At 36.6% G+C, this 25819-nt stretch overlaps 2 protein-coding genes across 2 annotated transcripts in view; one reads left to right on the top strand and one right to left on the bottom strand.

Annotated features, from left to right (window-relative positions):
* The window catches only part of LOC132379705 (protein CC2D2B-like), a 144834-nt gene extending 121642 nt beyond the window's left edge, over positions 1-23192 (bottom strand). Inside the window, exons 1-7 of the mRNA XM_059947995.1 lie at positions 20492-23192; positions 14011-14065; positions 12458-12512; positions 11975-12043; positions 8591-8663; positions 4350-4411; positions 4151-4204 (exon numbers count right to left, since the gene is read on the bottom strand). Coding sequence (XP_059803978.1) covers positions 4151-4204; positions 4350-4411; positions 8591-8663; positions 11975-12043; positions 12458-12512; positions 14011-14018 — 321 coding nt within the window. The 5' untranslated portion in view covers positions 14019-14065; positions 20492-23192. The remainder of the gene's footprint in view (positions 1-4150; positions 4205-4349; positions 4412-8590; positions 8664-11974; positions 12044-12457; positions 12513-14010; positions 14066-20491) is intronic.
* The window catches only part of LOC132379559 (RNA/RNP complex-1-interacting phosphatase-like), a 43789-nt gene continuing 37893 nt past the window's right edge, over positions 19924-25819 (top strand). The window contains exons 1-2 of the mRNA XM_059947608.1: positions 19924-20059; positions 20259-20311. Of these exons, the coding sequence (XP_059803591.1) occupies positions 20283-20311 (29 nt within the window). The 5' untranslated portion in view covers positions 19924-20059; positions 20259-20282. The remainder of the gene's footprint in view (positions 20060-20258; positions 20312-25819) is intronic.

The raw sequence follows: 25819 nt of genomic DNA, 5'->3' as shown, positions 1-25819 counted from the left end.
TAAAGCCAGCATGGTTTTCTGAAAGGAAAACCCTGCCTGACAAAACTACTGCAATTCTTTGAGGAAATTACAAGCAGGGGAGACAAAGGAGATGCAGTAGACTTTATGTACTTGGATTTTCAGAAGATCTTTGACAAGGTGCCACATATGCGGCTGCTTAGCAAGATAAGAGCCCATGGAATTACAGGGAAGTTACTAGCATTGATGGAGCATTGGCTGGTCAGCAGAAAACAGAGAGTGGGAATAAAGGGAGCCTATTCTGGCTGGCTGCCAGCTACCAGTGGAGTTCCACAGAGTTCGCTGTTGGGACCACTGCTTTTTACAATGGACGTCAATGATTTGGACTATGGTATTAATGTATTTGTGGCTAAATTTACAGGTGATACAAAGATAGGTGGAGGAGCAGATAGTGTTGAGGAAACAGAGACCCTGCAGAGAGACTTAGATAGTTTAGCGGAATGGGCAAAAGAGTGGCAAATAAAATACAATGTTGGAAAGTGTATGGTCATGCGCTTTCGTGGAAGAAATAAATGGGAAAACTGTTATTTAGGTGGGGAGAGAATTCAAAATGTAGTGATGCAAAGCGACTTGGGAGTCCTTGTGCAAGATACCCTAAGGTTAACCTCCGGGTTGAGTCAGTTGTGAAGAAGGCAAATGCAATGTTGGCATTCATTTCGAGAGGTATAGAATATAAGAGCAAGCATGTGATGTTGAGGCTCTATAAGGCACTCGTGAGACCACATTTGGAGTACTGTGTGTAGTTTTAGGCTCCTTAGTTTAGAAAGGATGTACTGATATTGGAGAGGGTTCAGAGAAGATTCACAAGAATGATACCATGAATGAAAGGGTTACCATAAGAGGAATGTCTGGCAGCTCTTGGGCTGTATTCCCTGGAGTTCAGGAGAATGAGGGGGGATCTCACAGAAACATTCCGAATGTTAAAAGGCCTGAACAGATTAGATACAGCAAAGTTATTTCCCATAGTAGGGAATTGTAGGACAAGAGGGCACAATTTCAGGATTGAAGGACGTCCATTTAGAACTGAGATGCGGAAAAATTATTTTAGTCAGAGGGTGGTAAATCTGTGGAAATTGTTGCCACGAGCAGCTGTGGAGACCAAGTCATTGGGTGTATTTAAGGCAGAGATAGATAGATAGGTTCTTAATTAGCCAGGGCATCAGGGGGTATGGGGTGAAGGCAGGGGAGTGGGGATGACTGGAAGAATTGGATCAGCCCATGATTGAATGGCGGAGTAGACTCAATGGGCCGAATGGCCTACTTCTGCTACCATGTCTAATGGTCTTATGGTATTATAGACTGAACTAGCCAAAATATTGATCTATTTGTATATAACTCACATGATCACCATTAGTCAGAAATACTTACAGTTCTCTCTACAATAAATTCAATGAATCAATATATACTGCACAAATCAGCAGGCTACCATTTTCTGGCGAAAGAACCAACTAGCAAAAGCTCTCAACTTGCATTTATCCAAGTTATTCCCTCTCCTCACTACTACCATCAGGAAGGAGGTACAAATGTCTTAGGTCCCACACCACCCATGTTTCAAGAACAGTTATCACATATAACCAACAAGTTCTTGAACCTGTTTTGATAACTTCAATCACTGTTACTCTGAACTGATTCTACAACCTACAGACTCACTTTCAATGCTCTCTATAACTCATTTTCTCAGTATTATTTTTTATTTACACAGATTGTCTTCTTTTCAACAGTAGTTATTTATTTGTCAATCTTTGTCTATTCATGTATAGTTTTTTTCAAAAATTATATTATATTTCTTTTCATTTCATTGTATTTCACTTTCTCCCAGTAAATGCTTTCAAGAAAATGAATCTCAGGATATATATGGTAACAAACATGTACTTTGATAATAAATTTACTTTGAACTTTGAACTTTGAACATGAAACTGTATTTCTGTTCCTTCCGAAGTTCTTTAGGTGAAACAAATTGAGGGTCATGTTGGGCATTGCACAGGGTCCATGGATGAAATGAAATTGACAAGCAATGGCAGTTAGGGAGATAAGGAAAATGAAGACCGATAGAAGGGAGAAAGGGAAATACACGATAAAGATTCAGGAATCAGCATTACCTCTATTTGTAATGGGAGGGCCATGTCAAAGCTAACTGGACAGGAAAGAGATGGAAGATTAAAACAAATCAAAAATTACTGTGAATACTGAGCAGGTCAAGGCAACATTTGGGGAAGAAAAAACATTTCAAGTCTGCAACCCTTATCAGAACTAAAAATGCTAACAACAGTTGAAAAACCCAGTAAACATAAATAATTTAAAAAGCTGGAGGACTAACATGTAGAGATTTGAATGGTAAAATTATTTCCAACTTGAACAGAAGGAGAAGGAGAAAATTGGCAGAGGCTAGTGGTAGACCAGAGAACTGGGAATTTTACAAGAATCAGTAGCAGCGACCAAAAAAAAGCTAATAAGGAGGGAGAACATTGATGAGAGAAAACTGGCAAATAATGTCAAAATTAACCTCAAGGGCTTGCATAATGAGGAAGGGGGTAGCCTGGTAACTCTGTTCGAACCAGAGAGAGCCAGACTGGTAAATTTATAACAAGAAATAAGAAAATGTAGAGTAAATCAATACTTTTGCATCAGTCTTTATGGTGGAGGCAACTACAAATATCCCATAGATTCCGATGGCTACTTTTAAACAGTATGGAAGAACTTGTAACATCATGAGAGACCACATATTGGATTAACTAATGATATTAAAAGCAGAGAAAGATCACAAATGAAAGAAATATAGAGGGGTCTTGTGCACAAAGTTAGCAGACAGATGCAGCATGTGATTAGGAAGTCAACTGATATATAGTCTTACTTCTTAAGTATTACTTCAGAAGGGTTAGAGTTTAGAAATAGTCATAAAAAAGACTACTTAGAGGGCATTAAGCAGCATCTAGCTGGGGACAACTGGGTGACTCTATTTAAAGGCAAAGGAATAGTTGGCAAGTTGGAGGCTTTTAAAAAGGCAATATCAAGAGTCAAGGGTAGTATGCTCCTGTTAGGTGAAGGAGGGACACACCAAGTTCAGAGAACCTTAACTCACAAGAGATATCGAAGCTCTGGTAAAGAAGAAAGAAACATATATCAAACTTAAGCCGGTGAGTACAACAAATCACTTGACAAATACAAAGATTTAAAGAACTCTGTTGAAATGAAGGAAAGAATTTTCTGTGTGCTTTTTGATATTATTCCTGCACAATGCTAATTTAGAGTCTATTTAATGAAGAGGTCACTATGAAAAATTGATAGCGTGGGTAATGCACTAACTGCATGAATATTTAGCAGGTTATGGGGATGAAAACAGAAGGAAAGATATAAATGTGCATTGCTAAGAACATGAAAGTTTTTACAACAATTTTTTGTGGTGATGGCCTGAAACACATTGTTATTGCCATGAGTGAGCAAACAGCGTATATTATACTTCAGAATGCCCTGTTCATGTCTATGCCATAATCCTTTTGTCTTACAAAAAGTATGAATAAGCCAAGTTTAAAATGTTTTTTTCTCTAACTTGCTACCATGCTACCATGCTATGCTTCTCTCCATGCTCCAGTAACCCTTAAGTGTTAAAAATTCTATCAATGTGCAATAAAATTTTAACAGAAATGTTGTAAAGGTACACTGATGAAAGGTTATTGACCTGAAGTATTTATCCTGTTTCTCCTTAAGTGTTACTTACAATTTATAAGTTTTTGCTCCGTTTTTAGCCCATGAAAATTGCATTTACCTCCCTCTGTTGGCCATCATTGGGATAATTTTTAAAAGAACAGAGCTTTTAAAAAAAATATATTTCTATGTTGTGATACTTGTGAAGGACAAATACCACAAAGCAACCTTTAACACCTAAATATGACATTGCATAAACTCCCTGATGAACTATTAGTTTTCCTGTGAACAACTGGCCTATAAAGATTAGAAAAGTCATCTTCAATTCTGAATTAATCAATTCAAGGTTGGTTTATACAACAATCCAATATTCCATTTTTTTGTTAGTTTAATTCATCACGTGAGCAATTTTAAGTCATTTTCTGAGAAGCTCCATGTTAAACTTTATAAAATTGCTTAAATAAATAATTATATGTAAATATGTACTTACTATTGCCTTATCAAACTTCGTGATTAGTTCATCATCTTTTATCTGCTGCAGATGCTGTGAAGAAACAGGTAAATTATGTACAAATGAACTTGCAATTCCAGCTAAGGAAAGAAATGGCTCATAAATTTTTCACTGAACAGTATTTTTATAAATAGCAAGAATGTGAACATCTTCAACAGATATGTTAATATATTCTCACCTTTAGAGTTTTCAGTTTATTCTTAATTCTGCTTCGTATCTTATCAGCCAGTTGTCTTTCACCTAAAATAGAAATAGTTCATAGAGGCAAAATGCTTACCAATTTATATGTTGCAAAATTAACATGATTTACTCTAACCATCCAAAGTAATTGTTTTAATATCAGACAATATTTACAGCATTCTCACTGTAGGTTAAAATCATGAAAACTTGAAAACCCACACAGAACTTCCTGAATTTTTGAAAAGTTATAGAAGTTCTATTGATTGCTCAAACACATTAAGAATTAATACAAAATATGGTTCATCTCATTTCTTCTTCCTTGCATTGTCAACAATGTTCTGAAATAATACAAGTTCCAAAATGTAGCTGGAATTAAAAATACTTGGGAATAAGTTGAGGAAAGTAAAGCTGCAAAACTTTTCTTTATGACAAATGACTTCACATTTTTATTTAGTTCTCTGGCTACAGTTTAGAAAACAGTTTGGTGTATTGAGATTTTCTCTTTCCAGTCCTATTTTTTCTAATTTTTTAATAACCATCTACTACCGATCTGTATTTTTAGAGAATGGGATAGATTAGGCATTAAACAATTTCAGAATCCATTTGTTGGAGGGAATCTTTCTTCTCTTGAACAGCTCTCAGTGAAGTATAATCTATCTAATACCCACTTTTTTCGATATCTACAGATTAGAGATTTTTTAAGATCTAAATTACATATATTTCCTACTAGCCTGGATAAGAACATAATAGATGAAATTTTTAATTTGAAACCATTTGAAAATGGCTCAATTTCTTATATTTATGGTCTGTTATTGGGATTGAGAATGGCTCCTTTAGATAAAATTAGAAAAGATTGGGTAAACGACTTACAGACTGTATTATCTGATGAGACCTGGAGGGTTATTTTTAAAATGGTTAATTCTTCATCATTATGTGCTCGTCATTCCCTCCTGCAATTTTAAGTAGTACATAGGGCTCATATGTTTAAAGGCAAGCTCTCTCGCTATGTTGCAGATATATCTCCTTATTGTGACAGATGCAATAATGGAGAGGCTTCATTAATTCATATGTTTTGGTCATGTTCAAGCCTTAAAAAATATTGGAAAAATGTATTCCAAACTTTTTCTGTACTTTTTAATGTTAGTTTTAAGCCCAATCCTTTAACTGCCTTATTTGGTATTGCTGAGGAAAGAACTATAATTTTAGAGCCTTCTCAATCGTGGGTACTGACTTTTATTTCTCTTATGGCTAGGAGGGCGAGCTTGCTTAAATGAAAGGAGATTGCTTCTCCCCCACACATGCGCAATGGTTATGTGATGTTATGTCATGTTTAAATCTAGAGAAGATTCGTTGTTCTATTTCCGATTCTAACCAAGATTTTCAAACATTATGGGACCCTTTCTGAACTATTTTAAAAATCTTTGAATTGTTATTATAATATAGACCTCAGCTATTATTATAAAATACTCTATGGTAAAGTACTCTTTTGTTTTCTTCTTGTTTTTCTTTCTTTAACCAGCTTTGACTTGGTAGGGGGTATAGATTTATTTTTATAATATAATCAAATGTATTTCATCATTCAATTTATTTTATTTGATAGATCATCAATATGGGTTACTGTGATTGTATCACTATGATTTATATATAGTGCATTTTGTGCTATCTTATTTTGATTTATAATAAGTATCCTTATGAACTCTGTACTTGTATATATGAAATTCAATAAAAATATTGGAAAAAGGGAATAAGTTGAGTAAAGTAAAGATGCAATACTTTTCTTTATGACAAATGAATTCACATTATTATTTAGTTCTCTGTTGTCTTGGGAGATAGTTATATATCAGAGGACCAATTGATACTTGAAGTTTCTGGTCTCAATCTCAATAGATGCTTTATAAGTTCCTTGGTTCTTAACTACAGTATTAGATTTGATTTGGACCAAAACTGAAAATATATTATTGGATATGATCTTTAGGAGAAGTACTTTTTTTTTAACCAAGGGTTTAATTCAGTGGAATAGGGCAATGATACCTGAAACAAAAAGTCAAAACAAGCTGTTAAAAGATAAAGTCATTTATGCCCCAAAACTTAGAAGAGTCATGGTATGACAAATTTTAAATTGTTTGAAGAGTTGAATGCATACACTATCAGGCTTAACTATTTTTTTCCAGTGAAGAAAATAGTTCTCAGGCCAAAGGGGCAACTACTCAGGTAAAGATAATAAAAGTTATAATCATGCAGCCAAACATTTATTGGAAGAAATAAACTGCAATAAGAGTAAAATGTCTGAATTCTCAAGAGCCATCTTCAACTATCAACGGAAACAGCTATAAATATAAAGCTGATCAGGGAACATTATGATTATGAAACATGATAATTATTAAAGAGTTAACTCATTCCCCTTTGTTCTTCTTAATCTTCCTACTTCTTTTGAACCATCTGACCTTATTACCTTCCTTTGATGCCCTTCCACACTTGTCTGCCAAGATGAGGTCACAATCACCTGGTTTCATTCATAAACAGTCATCTACCATACATTCTCTTCACATGTTGTTTTCCTTCGAGCGTCCCACAAGGATCTATAGTCGAAACCATTCTATATCTCATCTACTGACTGTTTTTTGCAACATCAACCAGGAACATTCCATTTGTTTCTGTATCTATGCAGATGACATATAACTATGCTATATCTCACCACTACCATTCACATCCACTCTACTGCCAAAATGATTGATATTCTGTTCCGAATGATCAGAAATTGCAACCACAGTCGACAATCTGCTCATTAACTTTCCTCCCTTGCTGACAGCAACCTTCTTCCTTGTACCCATCTGACCAAGCCAGAAATTTTGCAACCCCTAATTTTTTTAACTCTGAGATGAGACTTGGATCACAATTCTAAGAAATCCTATAACTATTGATTTCAGAATGATTAATATTATCTGACTCCACTTCTGTCTCAGATCACCCTCTGCCGAAAACCTCATGTTGCTTTGAGATTGATTATTCCAAACTATCTCTGCCTGGTCTATTTCATTTATTCATTTTTGGCTGTCATTAATAACACCAATATTTAATTATCATGCTTAAGTGGGCTTCAGAAGCTGTTGATCCTTCTTGAAGCATGCTGTCCCTCTGGTGAATGTGTTCTCACAAAGTAATTAAGGAAAGGAAATGCTTTGAATGTAGTCTAGACAAGTAGCTGTGGTGCACTTTCTAGATGGACTCTGACATAAATGTGTGTCTACAATCTTGCAAGCTTGGTTATTCCCAAACTTAATTGTTTACAGTTCTCCTCGCTTTCAGCACCCAAAACCCTAAGCTCTGGAATTCTCTTGTTAGACCTATAAACCTATCTCTTTCCTCCCTCAACCACATAGATTTTTGATATTTTGCCTAATATCTTTTGCATGAAAATTTATTATGTTTAGATGGCATGCTTTGGATATTAAAGGAACTAAAGAGGTGCAACAATGTTGGTGCATTATACCTTTTATGAGAACTAGTTACAAACAAATCTATCTGATAGGAAAAAATATGCCAAAAGATACATTTTGTGGAGACCAATGAAAGAAATCTTGAAAACAGTTCAGCTGAAAACTACAGAAGTTACCCCTAGTTACCATGAAAGACTGAAACTAGTTATATTCTAGGAAAGGAAACATCTGTATGTTTAATTGTTGAATGGTTTATAAGAATGGGTCTCTTGAAATAGATTGTAGGAGGTTCAGTAATATTCATGTTTTTTGGGTAAGTATAGAATTATAATAGATATATGTTACTCATTCTTCAGGTAATAGGCATGAACTTTCTATGTGCAGCTAACATATCTTCACATCAAATGGGTTGGGAATTAAAAATTACTTCAAAGTCACTATGGCTTGTAATATGCTTGATCACCTTCTATATTGATGTCACTCTGAATTTTATTCAAATTTTTGATTTTTTACATAATTGTTGATGGATGAACTTGTTAGGGCAATAAAAGTTACGATGTCAATTTTCACCACAGAACAGCCTTAATAATTGTTTTGGTTCTTTTCATCAACTTATTTTTGGATGGTAGCACACCAATATTCAGAAGCACTTTAATGACTCATATACCTGTCCTGGAAAGGTAACTAGAACAGAGTAGCATGTTGTAAGTGTCATTATTTATAATTATTAAACAAATTACTGTATTTTGTGTTGATATACATATTTGTTGTCTTATTGTGAATGGTCTAAGTATAAACGTACGTTTCTCTATCTTGGAACTGCTGTCATCCCCAATTTGGTCAAGTAACAATGAATGTTCAGATCCTTCTGCAAGCTAAAAAGAAAACATACTTAAATGATAAAAGGTCTATATGTACGTTCTCTAAAACTTTGCTTAAAATATTAGTCATTAAACAGTGTGTTGTAAAGGGGTGTAATGGGAAGCTGAAGGCAATATTAGATAAATCATAAAAGTAAGAAGATATACTACGTGCCTTAGAGCCAATTAAATTCTGTTCATCTGCTATCATTATTGCTTAGTAGGAAATACAGTACATAACATTTATGCACAGCAAGCAACCATAAACTAATGTAACGACACATAATCATTTTGTTGTTTGATGGATTAACATTGGGGATAATTTTCCTGCTGAAGATCAATAAATGCCAGCCAGAATTAAAAATAAACTTCTGATGACATGAGAAAAATTGATTTCAAGGATTTGGGTGGTAAGCAATGACACTGCATATAGATGTTGCAGAGAATTTGAAATTAATTATTAGTAAGGAACACTAAATGATAGCTGGTGGAAGCTATCAAGGGCACACACCTGAGTAAAGGAACCATTGATAAGTAGAAGGAAAGGAAAGATATATGCTTAAGGTGGATGAAGGATGTATTCCAAAAATGAAGAAATACGCAAATGGCAAAATAGTACAGCCGTGGCTGACAAGGAAAGTTAAATCAGAATCAGAATCAGACTTTAATCGCCAAGTACCTGTACCTGTACACCAAGGAATTTACTTCCGGCAGATGTTGTCTCTCTGCTCATAACAGATGATAAATATAAATGAAAATATAGAGTATACATACAAGTAGTGCAATCCAAGTAATAGTTAGCCGACAGTTAACCGGCAGTTAACTATTCAGCAAAGTGACCACAGTAGGGAAAAAACTTCTCCAGTCTAATGTAAAAGCAAAAGAGAGGGCATAAAAACAAAGCAAAAATTAGTGGGAAGACAGAGGATTGGGAAACTTTTAAAACCCCACAGAGACCAACTAAAAAACTCATTAGGAGGGAAAAATTGAAATATGAATGCAAGCTAGCAAACAATATCAAAGCGGATAGTAAAAACTTTTTCAAAAAATAAAAGAGACATGAGAGTGGATATAGGGCCGCTAGAAAATGAGGCCAGAGAAATCATAACAGGGCCCAAGGTGATAGCAGATTAATTAAATATTTTGCATCAGTCTGCACTGTGGAAGATACTAGCAATGTACAAGATGTTGAAGGGTGTGAGGGAAGAAAAGTGAGTGCAGTTACTATTACAAGGGAGAAGGTGCTCAAAATCCTGAAAGACCTAAGGGCACATAAGTCACTTAGGCCAGATGAACTGCACCCTAGGGTTCTGAAAGAGTAGTGGTAGAGATTGTGGAGATGTTAGTAATGATCTTTCAAATATCATTGAGCTCTGGAATAATATCAGAGGACTGGAAAACTGCAAATGTCACTCCACTCTTTAGGAAGGGAGGAAGGCAACAGAAGGGTAATTAAAGACCAGTTACCCTGACCTCAGTGGTTAGGAAGATGTTGGAATCAATTGTTAAGGATAAGATCATGCAGTACTTGGTGACACAGTGGTCAGTGTTGGAACCGCTTTTTTTATGCTGTATATCAATGATTTAGAGGATTGAATAGATGGCTTTGTGCCAAGTTTCATGGAGGGGCAGGCAGTGTTGAGAAAACAGTTAGGCTGCAGAAGGACTTAGACAGATTAGGAGGATGGGCAAAAGAGTAACAAATGAAATACAATGTTGGAAAATGCATGATTATGCACTCTGCTAGTAGAAATAAATGTGCAGACTATTTTCTAAACAGGAGAAAATCCAAAAATCCGAGATGCAAAGGGGTTTGTGAGCCCTTGTGTAGAACACCCAAAAGGTTAACTTGCAGGTAGAGTCGGTGATGAAGAAGAAAAACGCAATGTTAGCATTCATTTCAAGAGAACTAGAATACAAAATCAGGGATGTGTATTGAGGTTTTATAAGGCACTGGTGAGGTCTTACCTTGAGAATTATGAACAGTTTTGGGCTCCTCATCTAACAAAAGATGTGCTGGCTTTAGAGAGGGCTCAGAGGAGGTTCACAAGGATGATTTTGGGAATGAAAGGGTTATCATACGAGGAATGTTTGATGTGTCTGGAACTGCACTGGCTGGAATTTAGAAAGATGGGGGTGGTGCATCTCATTGTTGAAAGGCCTAGGCAGAGTAGATGTGGAAAGTATGTTTTCCATGGTGAAGGAGTCTGGGACAAGAGGGTATAGCCTCAGGATAGAAGGGTGTCCATTTAAAACAGAGATGTGGAAAAATTTCTTTGGCCAGAGAGTGGTGAATTTTGGAATTTATTACCACAGGCAGCTGTGGGGGTTAGTTCGTTGGGTGTATTTAAGGCACAGCTTGATCAGTTCTTGATTGAAAATGGCATCAAAGGTAATGGGGAGAAGGCTGGGGAGTGAGGCTGAGGAAAGGAAAAAAGAATCAGCCATGATTGAATGGCAGAGCAGACCTAATTCTACTCCTATGTCTAATCGTCTAAGATATGACTGAGCTGACAGTTTTCCATGAACCAAAAAGAAATCCACAAATTCTTTGCAAGTTAAGCTACAAGGATAAAAGCCTCTCAAAGTCCAACCTTTCATCCCCATCACGTGAGGTGGAAACGGGTAAGGCTGGCCAACAGGGCTTGGTAAAGCTGTATAGGCCAATCTCCTCTACAGTGGATACAGTGGATTGCAAAAACATTGATGAACTCCATCCATAACATCAATTTCAGAGGATGATGGAGACTGGAGGTCATCAATGGCCAATGCTTCACTGGGAGCCAAGGACCCAAGTAAGTAAGTACCAAGGATAAAAATAAAGTTTACAAAAAATGAAAAAGATAGTTTGGGTAGTTTCTGAAACTTTAGGATTTTTTTTTGCTTCAGAATTTGACAAGGAACAAATCAAAGCAGGAGAATAAAGGAAGAGAATAAGAAGGGGACCCAGCAAAACATCTTGTTCTTCCAGAGAGACATTGTTTTTAAGTACAACTAGAATCAAATACCAAAATGAAGGCTTGGAGTGTGATGAGTAAATAATTGCAGTTGCCAACAGCAGGTGACAAATTCCTTTGAAATGGCAAGGTTTTATCTGATCATGAAGGTAAATCAGTGTGATGATATTGAAGAAAAGTTAGACAAGGTCATTTGGTGGTTGAAATTGAGAGAACTGAGTCGCACTTAAGCATAAGCTACGTTGGAGGATAGAAAAACAGGTGAATAAGGAAGCTGCAAATGGCTCTAAGGAGAGAGATAAACAAAGATGAAGACTTTGATGTAAAGAAATTGAGCCTCTTAGAGTGACAAAATACGAAACACAATACCCTTTTTCTTATGTTTTCTCTTCTAATTGAAATTCGTCGCCTTATGTGTTCTTCTTGTGCATTCTCATCCTGGTGAAACAAATTTCCAGGTTAATTAATAAAAAGATAGTATGTTTGCTAAATAGAATTGCAAATCTGTCTGCATCATGGCTTCATCCTACTTTCTTCCCTCTATTCCTGGTCTAAAAAACAACCATGCCAAAGCCTGTTCTTCCAAACATGCTTTCAGTCAACTATTCCATCTCCAAAAAAAACTGACAAATGTTAATGAATATCTAATAACAAATATCTACTGAAAGATAATGTACAATGTTGTTACTGTTAGAACTGCATCATTAGACTTTTTTCAATTATTAACTATTAGGATATTTGCTGAATGTCAGGTTTTTCTGTTAAATTATAAAAGCAAATATGAGAGCTCTGGTTGAAAGTAAGATTTAGTTATCAACAATAGAAAAGTTACTAGTAAAACATGTCACCTACCCACAATTCATCACTGTCACTTTGAGAATTTTGTGCTTCAGTCGGAACTTCCTGTCTGAAGAGTAAAAGCATCTATGAGTTTTAGTAAAGTTTTACACTGTTGATGCTAATATATAAGAATGATATAAAGTAGGCAACAGAAATTACTGAATGGGCCTTACATGATGGTTCCTTTTTCACATGTAGATAGCACAATGGAAAACACAAGTAACTCAGAAACCAAGACAACTGGGTTGCAGGATGACAAGTCTAAAGGAAATTGGTGGTAGTGTTGGGGGTTGAACGAGAGGCAATAGTGTGCTTGGAGGGGGCTGAAAGGTTTCTATGTCCATGATATAGCCAAAAGAAAGTATCATTTAGAAGTGGGTAGCATGGGGGCATTGATTTGGAGGAGGAGTTCAAACAAGTGGTCTTTCAGACAAGCATCACAATTGAGGGGAGAGGTAATCTGCAAGCCTGATAAGGGTTGTTATGATTGAATGCACACTGGAAAATAGTGGGAGAATTAAATAAAGATCGAAGAAGATATGCTGATTAATGAGTCCATGATCAGCAATCAATTAGAAAGACCGGAAGATCAGAGGAGGGGCATGTGCCAGTACCTGCGAGGATGGAACTTGGGGTCTATAAAAGAGTAGATGAGTAAATAAATTAAAAAGAAACTTTTTCATTGTATTTACAGCAACAAGATTTAACTTAAGTTGCTCCAGCGAAAGCAACACTTTTAAAATCTGTTTGGTCTGTGAATGTTCAACAACAGGCTCAGTTTGTCAATATATGGATTAATTTCTCACAGAAATGCTCCATACATGTACAGGTACAGGAATTACAACATCACGTACAGACACAAATGGAAAATTCATCCAAGCAGAGGCTGAACACGTCGCAATTTGTACATACAAACTTCAGTAAGTTTTGGTTGGAGCTGTAAAATGACTGATGAAGTATTTCAATGTCCTTAGTGACCCTTTAACTGGCACCTAAATAAAGAACACTTTTTTGATGACTGTTCAAAGAAAAACATTTTCTGGGCCTGCAAGCTCCAATGTATATCACAAAGCCTGAAAAGGGGGTGCTTCTTAACTGCTGATGTCATTTAAGTCATTAGAGACACTACTGCAGGTTGCAACCAGTGTTTATACACAGAAATAAACATGGTGTATTCCTGATCAAATCAATTTTAGATTGTGTATCACTGAAAAAAACAGCTTTTAGTTATACAATTTCTACATGGTGAGGAGGGCGGTTACTCATGAAAAAGGTACAATAAATTCCTCTCTACTGTCTTCTCATTTATCACTCTAAATCTACCCATGCTCTTAACAGACTTAAAAATCAGCTTTATTTCTAACACTTCCTATCCTCCAATATGGGGTCATGATGATCTGTACATCTAACACATGTATTATGTGTCCTAGCCCTTCAAACAATTCTAGTTATTTCATATCAATATTGAATACATCCTTAACACCATTGTCTCCAAACCTTTCAATGCATTGCAATAAATTCAGTTTGGGACAGTTCGGCTTCCAAATAAAAGTAACCATACTTACTGTGCCATTTTATCAAACTTGAGAAATGGTCCTTGAATGGATATTTATAATGGCTCTGAAAGCAAAACAATGTAACAAATCATATTCAAACTTACATTAATTATAATATTGATGAGCCTGTTATATGCTCATTCAGTAAGATTTTTTTTCTGATACAAATCTAAAAATCAAGGATTAAGAAATGTTTAAAAAGATGAAGTGTTTTTCTATTCTTTAAAAAGTTAGAAGACTCAAAAGTGACAAATGCAATTCATGTGATCCAAATTTAAACAATATACAAGCATGGCAACATAATCTTTCATCAACTCAAACTAGTGGAACATCACTTACATGTCATTTAACACCTATCACATTTTCAATGCGAGTTCAAGCCTACTTATTAATTGTAAATTAATTAAACTATGCCTGCTTTCTCATTCGACCATTGAATATGCCCTCCCAGGTCTCTTCAGTAATCCTACTGTATAGTAGCACAATCTTTGCTGAAGTCATCAATCCAAACTTCATGATAGTCCTATCAGACTACATGACTTCTGGCAGAAGCCTATGTGTCCATAGGAATTTACTGCTTTGGTCAACCATTAAGACCTATTTGGGTATAATCTTCAATTGTGTAATGTGCAATTATTTCTTGCTGACACAATTGAGAATGGATTCTATTACTATACACTCAAACCACAGTTGTCAATTATTGGTGCAATATTTCTTATTCACAATCCCATGATATCAAGATGGGGATGAAATTTTCAAGTTGTGTGTTTCCATGAGCATAGAGTAGGTTGCATCACCTTCATCAGATTCACTAGTAGAGAAGTTTCCAAGCAAGTTAATGCCCCCATTACATGAGTTTAATTATTGCTGTTCATGCCAAGGAAATAATATGGCAACCATCTTTAAGAGATTCTATATATCATCTTTCAGGATCTGTAGGCTCTGACTGATGCTATCAAGTGTCCATAGTCAATGGCTACTCAGATCCAGAGCCAAATCCATTATACTGGCTTAAATCATCTACATAATCCATACTTCTTTCATAATAACCGTTAATTTATGTTTTATTTTTGCAAGCACTACTCATTTTGTAGAAAAGATGCAGCAAATGTACTCTTAAAGTAACAAATAGACAGTGCTGATACCCAGCAGATCAGGCAAATAAACCATCATATCTGGCTTAGTGACACATTTATAGCAAGAAATAGATAACTCCAACAAAAAATAATATAGCCACCTACCTTTGAAATTCAAAGCATTACTATTGCTAAATTTCTCAGCATCAACATTTTTGAGGGGTTGCAGTTGATCAAAAACTTAATTGGATTAAGTACAGCCATACAAATACTGCGTCCACCAGAGAAAATCAGAGGCTCGGAATCAGTGTCATGGCTCATCTCCTGGCACTTCAAAGTTTTTCCACTATGTACATGTGCAAGTTAAGACTTTTCCATCTTACACCCATCCCTGCTCACCCAAACGTTGTGTGGATTGAAACTGTTAACCTTTTTGGATAAGTGTAACTGAAACAACATTCATGAAACCCAGCACCTCCTTGGACAAAGCAGTCGGCTTGATTGACATCTACCACCTAATCATTCATTCCTTATTCCGCCATGATACTGTGGGTGCAGCATATATCACAACGAGTAATGGAGTTACTCACTAAACCTATTTCCACAGATGCTTCCAAATTCAATTCTTCCACTAACAAGGAGTCTGGCAATTTATAAAAGAAAGTCAGTATCAATGGTCTCTTCCTTATCCACACATAAGAAGAGTGGCAGGGATGGGTGAACAGGAACAAGTAAAAGTTGTGAAATTCAGATCAGAGCTGTTACAAGGAACTGAACCCAAAAGGAGAATGTTGGTATTGATCAAATGATCATGCAGTTCATGCACAGAAGGAAATAAATGACTTAATATTCCAGATGGATAAACCTCCAAAAGAACTGGACAGTTGCATTATAGATAGAACAGCAAGGCACTTGAAATTGTTGAACTTAGTATTCATTCCTGAAGGCTGCAATATACCCAATGGAAAATGAGGTACTGTTCTTCAAGGTTATTTGAGCATCATTGAAATAGTACAGGATACCACAGACAGGCAAGTCAGAGTGGAAGTGGGATGGAGAATTAAGTAGGATGCAATTGTAAGTTTGAGCTCACCACTATAGACTGAATGAAGGTCCTCTGCAAAACAATCATTCCATGTGCTTTTAGTTTTTCATCGTAGAAGATCACATTGTCAGGACAGAAAGCAATGTACTAGATTGGATGTATGAGTGAATTGTCCCTTCACTTGGTGTAGGACCTTTTTGGGGCTTAACATTGTGGAAAGGGAAGAAATAGTTGCTTTCATTATTATTTTGGAAGCTGCCTTTCAATAATGGACTCTGTCATGGAATCTTTAATATGCCCATCTGCAATTTGCAATGACATAGAAATGTTACAAAGCAAGGATAGGGAATGAGAAGAGGAAACAGAATTAATCCAGAAAAATACCCAACATACTCAACAAAATGTTTGACATCCAGCTGAATACTAGAGCAAAGAAAAATGCCAGAGGAGAAAAGTGTCAGCTGTCTAAGAATATACTTTATAAATATTTCTACGGTAGATCTCATGCTGGATTGTTCATCATGTAAGTTTTGGGGTTGTGTCATTTTGTTCCCCTCTTAATGTTGGATGGACCTTTGTTGCTGATGACATTACCAACCAGAGACAACCTCAGTGCTCAATTTTAAAGTTGTTTCTGCAGTCTCTTTGCTTCCATATAGCATTTCCATGAACTTGAGACCCTGCATTATCTTGTAAGGTTCTTGACAAAACTGATCTTCAATTTCTGTGTTTTCTGTTAGCATCATTACTTCCTTGCTGCATGACTTATCAACATTTTCTGCATAACTAAACAGTTGGCTCCCATTTGATTTCCAATCCCATTCCAAATGCTCTTCAGTTTTAAAGCTTACATGAGTAAATTCTTGTTAGGACCAATTTGTAAGTTAACAACGTAGATCTTCCTTTTTGTTGCTCATACATTGTTACAAAACTCAGCTTTCCAGCAACAGCAAAAATGTATGTTTGCTAAATGTTTGCCCTTTGCCCTAAGAGATTGCTGCCTGTTCCTTCACAGCTTTCATTCATTCAGTTTATCACTGCTTTCTCTTCCATATCTGTTTGTTTTCCCTTATGTTAATGCAGTATCAATGGTTTCTTCCTTATTCATACATAACAAAGGTGTACAAGCAACTTCAACAAAAGCGATTGTGAGAGGTTTTGAGCTTGTTCTGATTCAAGAGCATTGCAGTGAAATTAGTGTTCTGTCATCCAGTCCAATGGCACAAATTTTGAGTTTTGCTATTTTAGGTCACCCCCACCCTCCAATGCATCCATCCTACCATCTGCCTTTCCAGCCCCCCCATCACTCATCTTTATTCCCACCCCCTTCTAATTTATTCATTTATGTCCCCCAACCCATCCTCTGCCCTTCCAGCACCCACCCCACTTCACTCATTTTTGTTCCCCTCCCCCTCTTGGTTCCATCCATCTAGTACATGCACATAGTCCATCCACAGGATTTCACTGCCTAATCACCTAACACCCCCCCCCAAACCTGTTCCATCTGCCACTCCTTTACTCCTTTCTCACCTAATAGTTCCTGTTAAACCTCTTTTACTATCAAATTCCACATGCTAATTTCTCCCAACTCCACCCAACCATCATCTTTCACCCCTCCCCAGTCCACCCATATTGGCCCATCTCTCCACTACCCCTTTGATCTCAGCCTTGATGCAGTATTTGCAAAGATGCCACCTGACCCACTGAGCTCCTCCAGGATATGTTGTATTCTAGCATCCGCAGTCTCTTGTGTCTCCAACTTCATTTTTGATTATCTGAAATTTTCATTGTATTCCAGAAGTGTAGTCCTTGGATTCTTTGTGTAGCCTTGTCTGTAAGAAACTGAACAAACTTGCAAGCTCCACATCATAGCATCTCAGCACAGCATCATGGTTTATTCCAACCACACTTCCAGTAAATTGAGAAGACATTGGCAGATTCAGTAATTGCAACTACTCTGATAACAGTTAAAAATAATTCTGTGCGTTTTACATGGATGAGCTGGGTCAGATGGTCAGCTTCTGTGCTGCATTACTCAATGACTTAATGAAATATGAAGCTTAGGCAAATTGCAGATTGAATAGAGGAGCTCTGCAAAGCAGATACCTAATCTATGTTTGGTCACTCCATTGTAGATATCACATTATTATCAATACATCAGTTCACTAGTTTGGAAGCAGAGTAACTGAATTGTTGTTTCACATGAGAGGAGTATTTTGGTGAGAAGAGACAACCATCAAAATGACAATGGATATCAGAAGTCAAGTCAGTATCCATGTATACTGTCAAACAAGACAATGTTTCTCTGAACCAGGGTGTAAAGCACAAAAGTACACACAACACACAGTAATTTATGGAAGTAAGGATAAAGTCTACAAATGAATTATGCAAAAATAAATAAACTGCATAAATTAAATGTTGTAAGGTACAGAACAGATTAACCAGTGACATTTCAAATGTGAGGCAGCAGGGAGTTCAGAAGCCTAATGGCCTGAGGGAAGAAACTGTTTCTCATCCTGATTGTCCTTGTTTTTATGCATCAGCGTTTCCTGCCTGAAGGTTAAAAGTCAAGGAGGATGCTGGATGGATGGGTGGGATCCTAAATAATATTAAGGGCCCTGCGTATGCAGCTCTCCTGATAAATGTCTCTTATGGATGGTAGGGAGACCCGTATGACCCTCTCAACCATTCTCAGTCTTCTGTAGGGACTTCTGGTCCAATGCTCAGCTGCTTCCATACCAGCTGGAGATGGAACTTGTCAGGATACTCTCAATGCTGTTCCTATAAGCCAGTTAAGATGTGGGGTGGGGGAGGGAGCCTCACTTGCCTCAATCTCCTTAGAAGTGTTATGGATGAAAACTGAAGAAAATGAACTGGGCAAAAAACTAGTCATGACAAAAAAAAATTCTTGAGGCAGAAAAAGACAGAAATAGTGGATTAACTGATATTTATAAACCTAAGAGAGGAAGTAGAATTAAACCATGAGTTTTGGGGCTGTGGAAAAAATATCCCTAGAGAAAATTAGGTCTGTAACTGTTTGGGAAATGGTAGTTTGATGTTTAATAGTGGAGCCATGGTATTAAGAAATGACAAAGAGAACTGTCATTCAGTCTCTGTAAAGAGGGCATTAGTTACCAAACAATAGCACTGTGCTTGTTACAGGTTTATTAAAAATGTTGGGTTGGTCCTAGTGAGTGGAGGAAGATTTTTGTGTGAAAAGATCTAGAGGGTATGAGGGTAGATAGACAGTGAGGTCCATGTAGATCTGAGTATCGGAAGATGAGAGAAAAAGTCCACCCTAGGATGAAGAATACTAGCCAAGTTTTTTTAAAAAAGAACAAAAAAATGATTGAGCAAAAGATCAATATCACATCAAACTCAAAATTCGTTGAGATAAGAACGGAAGCCAAGTTTTCTGCTTAAGGCTGATTATTGCAGTCCATTTTATATTAACCACTTCTTCAGGTAATACTAACCCCAGATATCTTAACATTACAGAATAAATGTAATATTCCAAAGGAATTGGCACAAATCAGAGTACCGAATGAACAACAATTTGCTTGAATTTATGTTGTCCGTAGAGTAAGTTTACACCTTTATCTCGTTTTCTAATTTGCCTCGAAGCACATTTTATTCAAAGATGGTGTGCTCTTATCTTTCTGGGGTCTATTGATCGGCCACTTATTTGCTGTTCGGCATCTGCGAAGCAAACAATTTGGGATTTTTGTTTTCTATTCACGCATTTCTCACCTACTGCAACCACAATCCAACCGCTTCAGCCGAATGCGCCGAGTCTGCGCCCTCTATTGAAAGCCAAAGCGTCATCCTACACATGCGCGTTACTATGTTCTGGAAATTTCTCGGCCCAGTTGTTGATTGTAGGGAATAGATCAGGTCGAATAGTTGTTTATTACTGCAAACATATTAAAAAGCTGGGGTAGGTTTTCTATTATATTTCCACTAATTAAAAGACACTAAATTGAGGCATAAACATCCTACTTTTGAACCTCGGAGGCTAAGCGCAGTCACGCAGTTAATTTTAGTATGAAAGGATCGAGGCCTGGTCTCTGGTGCCTGTTGACTGAATCAAATCGAAGTTAAAACGTTTAACAGCATAATTTTTCTATTTGCTGCAGTGATTCCATCGGCTCCTATAAGCCATGGTGAAGAAGAATACGGTTCCCGATGGGTAAGTATAATCAGACTGACTTTAGACGGATTTAGTTACAGGACTAAATATAGGTGAGTCCTTGTCTAAAATGTCGGCCTACGGGTAAGTAGGAGAAAATCCGCAGCCATGTTAAGCAGCGCTTTAGTACATCTTTTGGTAAGTAAACAACCCCTTCACAACTGTAAGTATCACGCTTACGAGTTTCACGTTTTTGGAGGATAAATCGTACAAGGTGGTATATTTAGGTGTGTATTCATTCCTGGTTTATACGTTCTGTGCGCTGAAGACTGGACCGCTGATCCTTTCCATTTACATGACGCCTAGGCACTTCAGGTGTCGAGAAGTAGCGCAAGTCCGGGAACTTTGGATCTGCAAGAAACATTGAATGTAGCAACTGCTAGATTCTGCGTATGTTAAAATTTAACTTCGGTCGCGGCGGCTTCGGTGGTGGGGTTGGCGAATGACACAAAATAGGCTGTGAAATAGGCGGCGAGAGATCACACACCAGCAAAACTCGGCGTGTTTGTTTCCTAAGGCAATGTGCCTTTTTCAGGAGGTTTGATCCATTTCATGCGTTCTTAGGTAATTGAAAACTAAGGTTGAATTATAATCAATAAATTCCTACGGCTTGACAACCAAGAAACGATGCAGCCATCAGTTTCGTCTCTGTGTTACTGTCCAGTGGGACAGTGAAAACAGAATTGGATTTGCAGTCTATTGAGTTTGATATTTGTATCTAGGAGCAATAATAATTGATATCTAAAGCCTGTAGTCGGGGATAGTCTTAATAAAAATGTATACTTAATACTGTTTAAAATTGAAATGTGGGAAATAAATTCGAAAGTGGGGAAAATTCTAAATAAGCAATCAATTATAGTGTGTCAGACAGTAATGGTATACAAGAAAGTGTTTAGAGGCTAAATGGGAAATGAGTAATTAATGAAATTGAACAATAAAATAGAACTGGTGACAAAAAATCAGATCAAGTCTCGGAACTCCTGTGGTAAACTGTATGGAAATGAGCTGTAAAAGTACTTACCAATGCGTGTGTCCTAGCTGATGCATACCTGTTCTATTATGAAGGCACAATTTGCTTCAGCATTCAGACCAGTGTTATTTGCATGTAAACTTGTGGGAATAAAGTAAACATTTGATTAATAAATCAGATGAATACTTAATAGTAGAGACAAGTTTAAAAGTTGTTTGAGAGATTTGTTTTGCACTTTTGGCTAATGAAAATGACACTTCATGTCCAATGAACTTTGGGAGTCCACTCATTAAATTTGCTCTTGGTTCTGTGCAAGTGCTGTGGTTTCATTCCATGGAAAATTCAAAGCTTGCTTTTACAAAATAAATCTTTCATTCTATGAATTGTCGGTCAAAATTATTTTGTGTCCCACATCTGACAGGCAGCACATTTAGTAACTTGATCATTTCCTTTAACTATACTGGCTTTGCATCCTTAAAATGAATCTAATTGTCATGTGCATCATGTAGTTCTCTTGCACATGAATGGAACTAAATATGGATGTGAATGTAGAAGTCAGTAAAAAGTTTTAATGTTTTGTTATATCCAAAAATATCAGAAGATGGCAATGGCAAACTGCTTCTGTAGAACAGTCTGTCAGGGTAATCATGGTCATGATTAGACCATGATTTCCTACGTCATATGACACAGTACAAAATGATGATATCCAAAATAGGGATCTGAAAAGTGCTTTGATAAGCCGTAATCTGATAAATTCTGAAGCTGTTGTCATTAAATCCTGAGCATAAATCAGTATACTCATTATTTAATAATGTAGCTTTGACTTACAAAAAAAAATTGCGTACTGCTTGTATATATCATATGGCATGTATACACAGCACTATTTTCACGAGTTTTAATGATGGGATGAGAAATACTCTGACTTCTTGCATTTAAGTGTGAGGTGGAAATCTAGGCAAACAATTCACATGATTAAGTCAATTAATTTCAATGAATGCAGCAACCTAAGAGGTAGGCGGTCTAGTCTCTGTTGAAAAATCAGATTGAGGTATGTTTTATCCATATATAGTTTCACAAAACAATATCTAAAAATAATTATACAGACAGAGTAATGCCAAGTGACTCAATGGAAGTTACTGATCTAAACTTGGTCTGAAATTACAAATAAATGAAACCAGGCCTTCTCTTTGTGCCTTCATAAACTATCCTCACTAAATGCATGGAAATTCATTAATACCAACAAGAATATAGATCTCAAAATTGTCTCTGACCCACCTTAAAATTTTGGCATTGCTATTGACAATATTTTTAAATGTGATATTGAGGCTAGTTTAAAGTTTTTTATCTTTTCATTGTTTTCAATACTTATTCACTAGTATGATCTGCTTTGAGTTTCAGTAGAATTACATACTCATGGTTTAATAGTACAAACAGTGATTTTTCTTCTAAAACAATGCTGTCATCAATGCATCATAATCAGCGGCAACGTAAACTTCATGGCATATAATCCTGAATTAGCCTGCTCTTTCAATATATTTAGATTTGATAATTTTACATTTTTAATAGGTTACATTTGATTGCAAAAAATACAACAATTTTTTTTCATAGCAATCAACTGAGCATCTGTTTATTGCTTTTGCAACTCTGCTGGATAGTACAGAACTCCTTCAGTCTGCACTGCATTTGAATCTGAAGTTGGCTAAACAATGAGCAATGAGTTTTCTTTACTGTGGCTATCACAGTGTTTATTACTTTGTATAAGACTAAATTAGGATAACACGATCGCTTGAGAAAATTGTATTTTTTTAATATAGCTTTGAAATGCATCACTGTTGTACAGGCATATTTGTTTTATTTAAATACTTCATGCTGACCTGGAATTGTAAGCCAGTGTCCTTGGATAGTAGCCTTTTCTCTCCCCCCCCCCCCCCCCCCCAGAGACAGGTTCTTGTGGCCACAGAGGGCTAAACCTATTTTCCTATTTTTTTTAACAATAGATCAACTTCAGCTGATGAATTGGGTATTCCATCGTATTCCAAATGTGCCCTTAAAAATTATATCTTTTGGTTCCAAATACTGTTGCTGTTTTGTCAAAAAGTTAATAAAAGACATCTTTAAGAGGCCAAATTATTATATGACAATTTTAAACATAGTATTTGTAGTTTTCAGCTGGGTTTTCTAATAAGACTTAGCTACATTTACAAATGTTATTAGCATTGTTGCAATAATTGCTGTAGTGTGTTTGGACATCCAGACGTGCTTTTGAATCAATAAAAGTTGGTGATCAGAAGTGCTGTTCTAGATTTGAATGCATTCTTATACATAAGCAATTTTAATTAGATCTAGGCATTGATTAGTACTGTTACCTGCATTTAGTAAGCATCATTGGTTATAGTTAGCTCATGTTGCACATTTTTAGATTTGTTTGGAATTTAGAGTCTTGAGTAGATTCAGGATTGCAGGATTCAGTATTGCTAAAACACATTAAGTTTTCCACAGCTACCTCCTGTTTGATCATGTTGGGCTTCTAAAGTAATTAATGTCTGTGTGCAAATTTGTGTACTTTATAAATTACAGTCACCATTTCTAAGATGCTTTGGTTTTGAAGCACTTTGAAGTACCATGAAATAGAAATGCAAGTCCTTTAGTTTGTACTATTTAACAAATTTTGTAAAATAACATTAATTAAAGTAGTGAGTTCAAGTTTTTTCCACTGGTTCTTCCAGCTATTAGTTTGATTCTTCACATTTGATTTTAAGTTGAATTTATTTATGTTCAAAATAGAAAGTGGCTTTTTTTTTAAGGGTGAAAAGTATTAGTACCTGATACCCAGTTCTAGTACCTCATTTTTCTAGTAAACTTGGAATGTATAGCAACTGGTACCTATATATGTGTTACTTGATCCAGATTGGAAATTGATTACATGCAGAGGAACATTTACTGATTTCCAGAACATTATATGTCCTCATTCAAAAAAAAGCTTTCTTTCCTCCACTATAGATCCTGCCCTCAGTCACACCTCCATTTCCTGAACATCTGTGCTCATCTCATCTTCCCACTGCCTTAACAGTGATAGTTACTACCCCATGAGCCTTTCCACTCAACACATCATCCTCCCAAACTTCTGCCATCTCCAAAGGGATCCTACCACCAAACATTTATTTACCTTGCCCCTGCAGGGATCGCCTCCTTCCTCTATGATTGTCTTGTCCATTTATTCCTCCCTACAAATCTCCCTCCCAGCACTTATCCCTGCAAGCGGCCAAAGTACTGCACCTGCCTATTCACTTCCTCCATTGCCTCCATTCAAGGCCCAAAACGGTCCTTCCAGGTGAGGTAGTATTTCATCTGTGAATCTGCAGGGGTCATCTATAGTATCCAGCGCTCCTGATGCAGCCTCCTCTACATCAGTGAGATTTGTCGTAAATTGGGGACCGCTTTGCTGAGACCCTCTGCTCCATCCACCAAAGCAGAACTTTACAGTGGCCAAACATTTTAATTCCATTTCCCTTTATGACATGTTGGTTCATGGTCTCCTTCTGTGCCAAGATGAGAACACCCTCCCATTTGGGTAGCCTCCAACCTGATGATATGATATCAATTTCTCCTTTCAGTTTTTTTTTAAAAATCCTATCTCTCTCTCTTTCCCCCCCCCCCCCCCCCACAATTCCCTTCTCTGGCCTCTTACCTCTTCTCACCTGTCTGCCTTTCTCCTGTGGTCCACTCTCCTTTCCTGTCGGATTCCTTCCTCTCCAGCCCTTCATCTTTCCTACCCAACTGGCTTCACCTATCACCTAGCCATCCTCCTTCCCCTCCCCATCTTTTTATTCTGGCATCTTCCCCTTCCTTTCCATCCTGAAGAACGGTCTTGGCCTGAAAAATTGATTGTTTATCCGTTTCATAGATGGTTTCTGTCTTGCTGTTCCGCCAGCATTTGTGTGTGTTGCAATTACTGATGTGCAGAATCACTGCCCAAAATAATTGTCAAAACTTAGCCAAATGCAGCCATAATTAATTTTTATTTGCCTGCTTCCATTGCTGTGCTATTGTATCAAATCAAAATTGAGTTTGTGTGAGCTTTAAAAAAACTGAAGTTCAGATTAAATATATTGAAGAATGTCTAAATTAAAATTGAAAGAAATTTTCATTTATGACACTTGAAAGGGTGGATGGGCAAGAAGTGATTAAAGCAGAGCAAAAGTTGCATTATCTTAATTTGGAATATTGCTTGCATTGCAGTAATAAGTGCTTCTTGCATCCCAATGTAATTGTCATTAATATGAAATCAACAAGTTACAGTCTTAGTACAGAAATTGACTGCATTCTTATTTTTTTGATTTGAATTACACCTAAGTAGTAGGCCGGCAATAATTTCATGAAACACAATGGCTTAATCTAAATTTTTATAGTTTAGGTTTTGTAGAAATCAATCACTTCAGGTTTCAGGTAATATTGCTTCTTCAAGTTATCAACACTCAAACAATTTCAGTTGAATCTGGAGAGAAATATTGATCTGTTTTGCTCTGGCAGCTCGTCAG

This window comes from Hypanus sabinus, chromosome 22 (genome assembly GCF_030144855.1).
Source record: "Hypanus sabinus isolate sHypSab1 chromosome 22, sHypSab1.hap1, whole genome shotgun sequence".
In the NCBI taxonomy this organism is placed as follows: Eukaryota; Metazoa; Chordata; class Chondrichthyes; order Myliobatiformes; family Dasyatidae; genus Hypanus; species Hypanus sabinus.
Note: the sequence above shows the minus strand (reverse complement) of the source record. Positions and strands in the feature narration are given on the sequence as shown.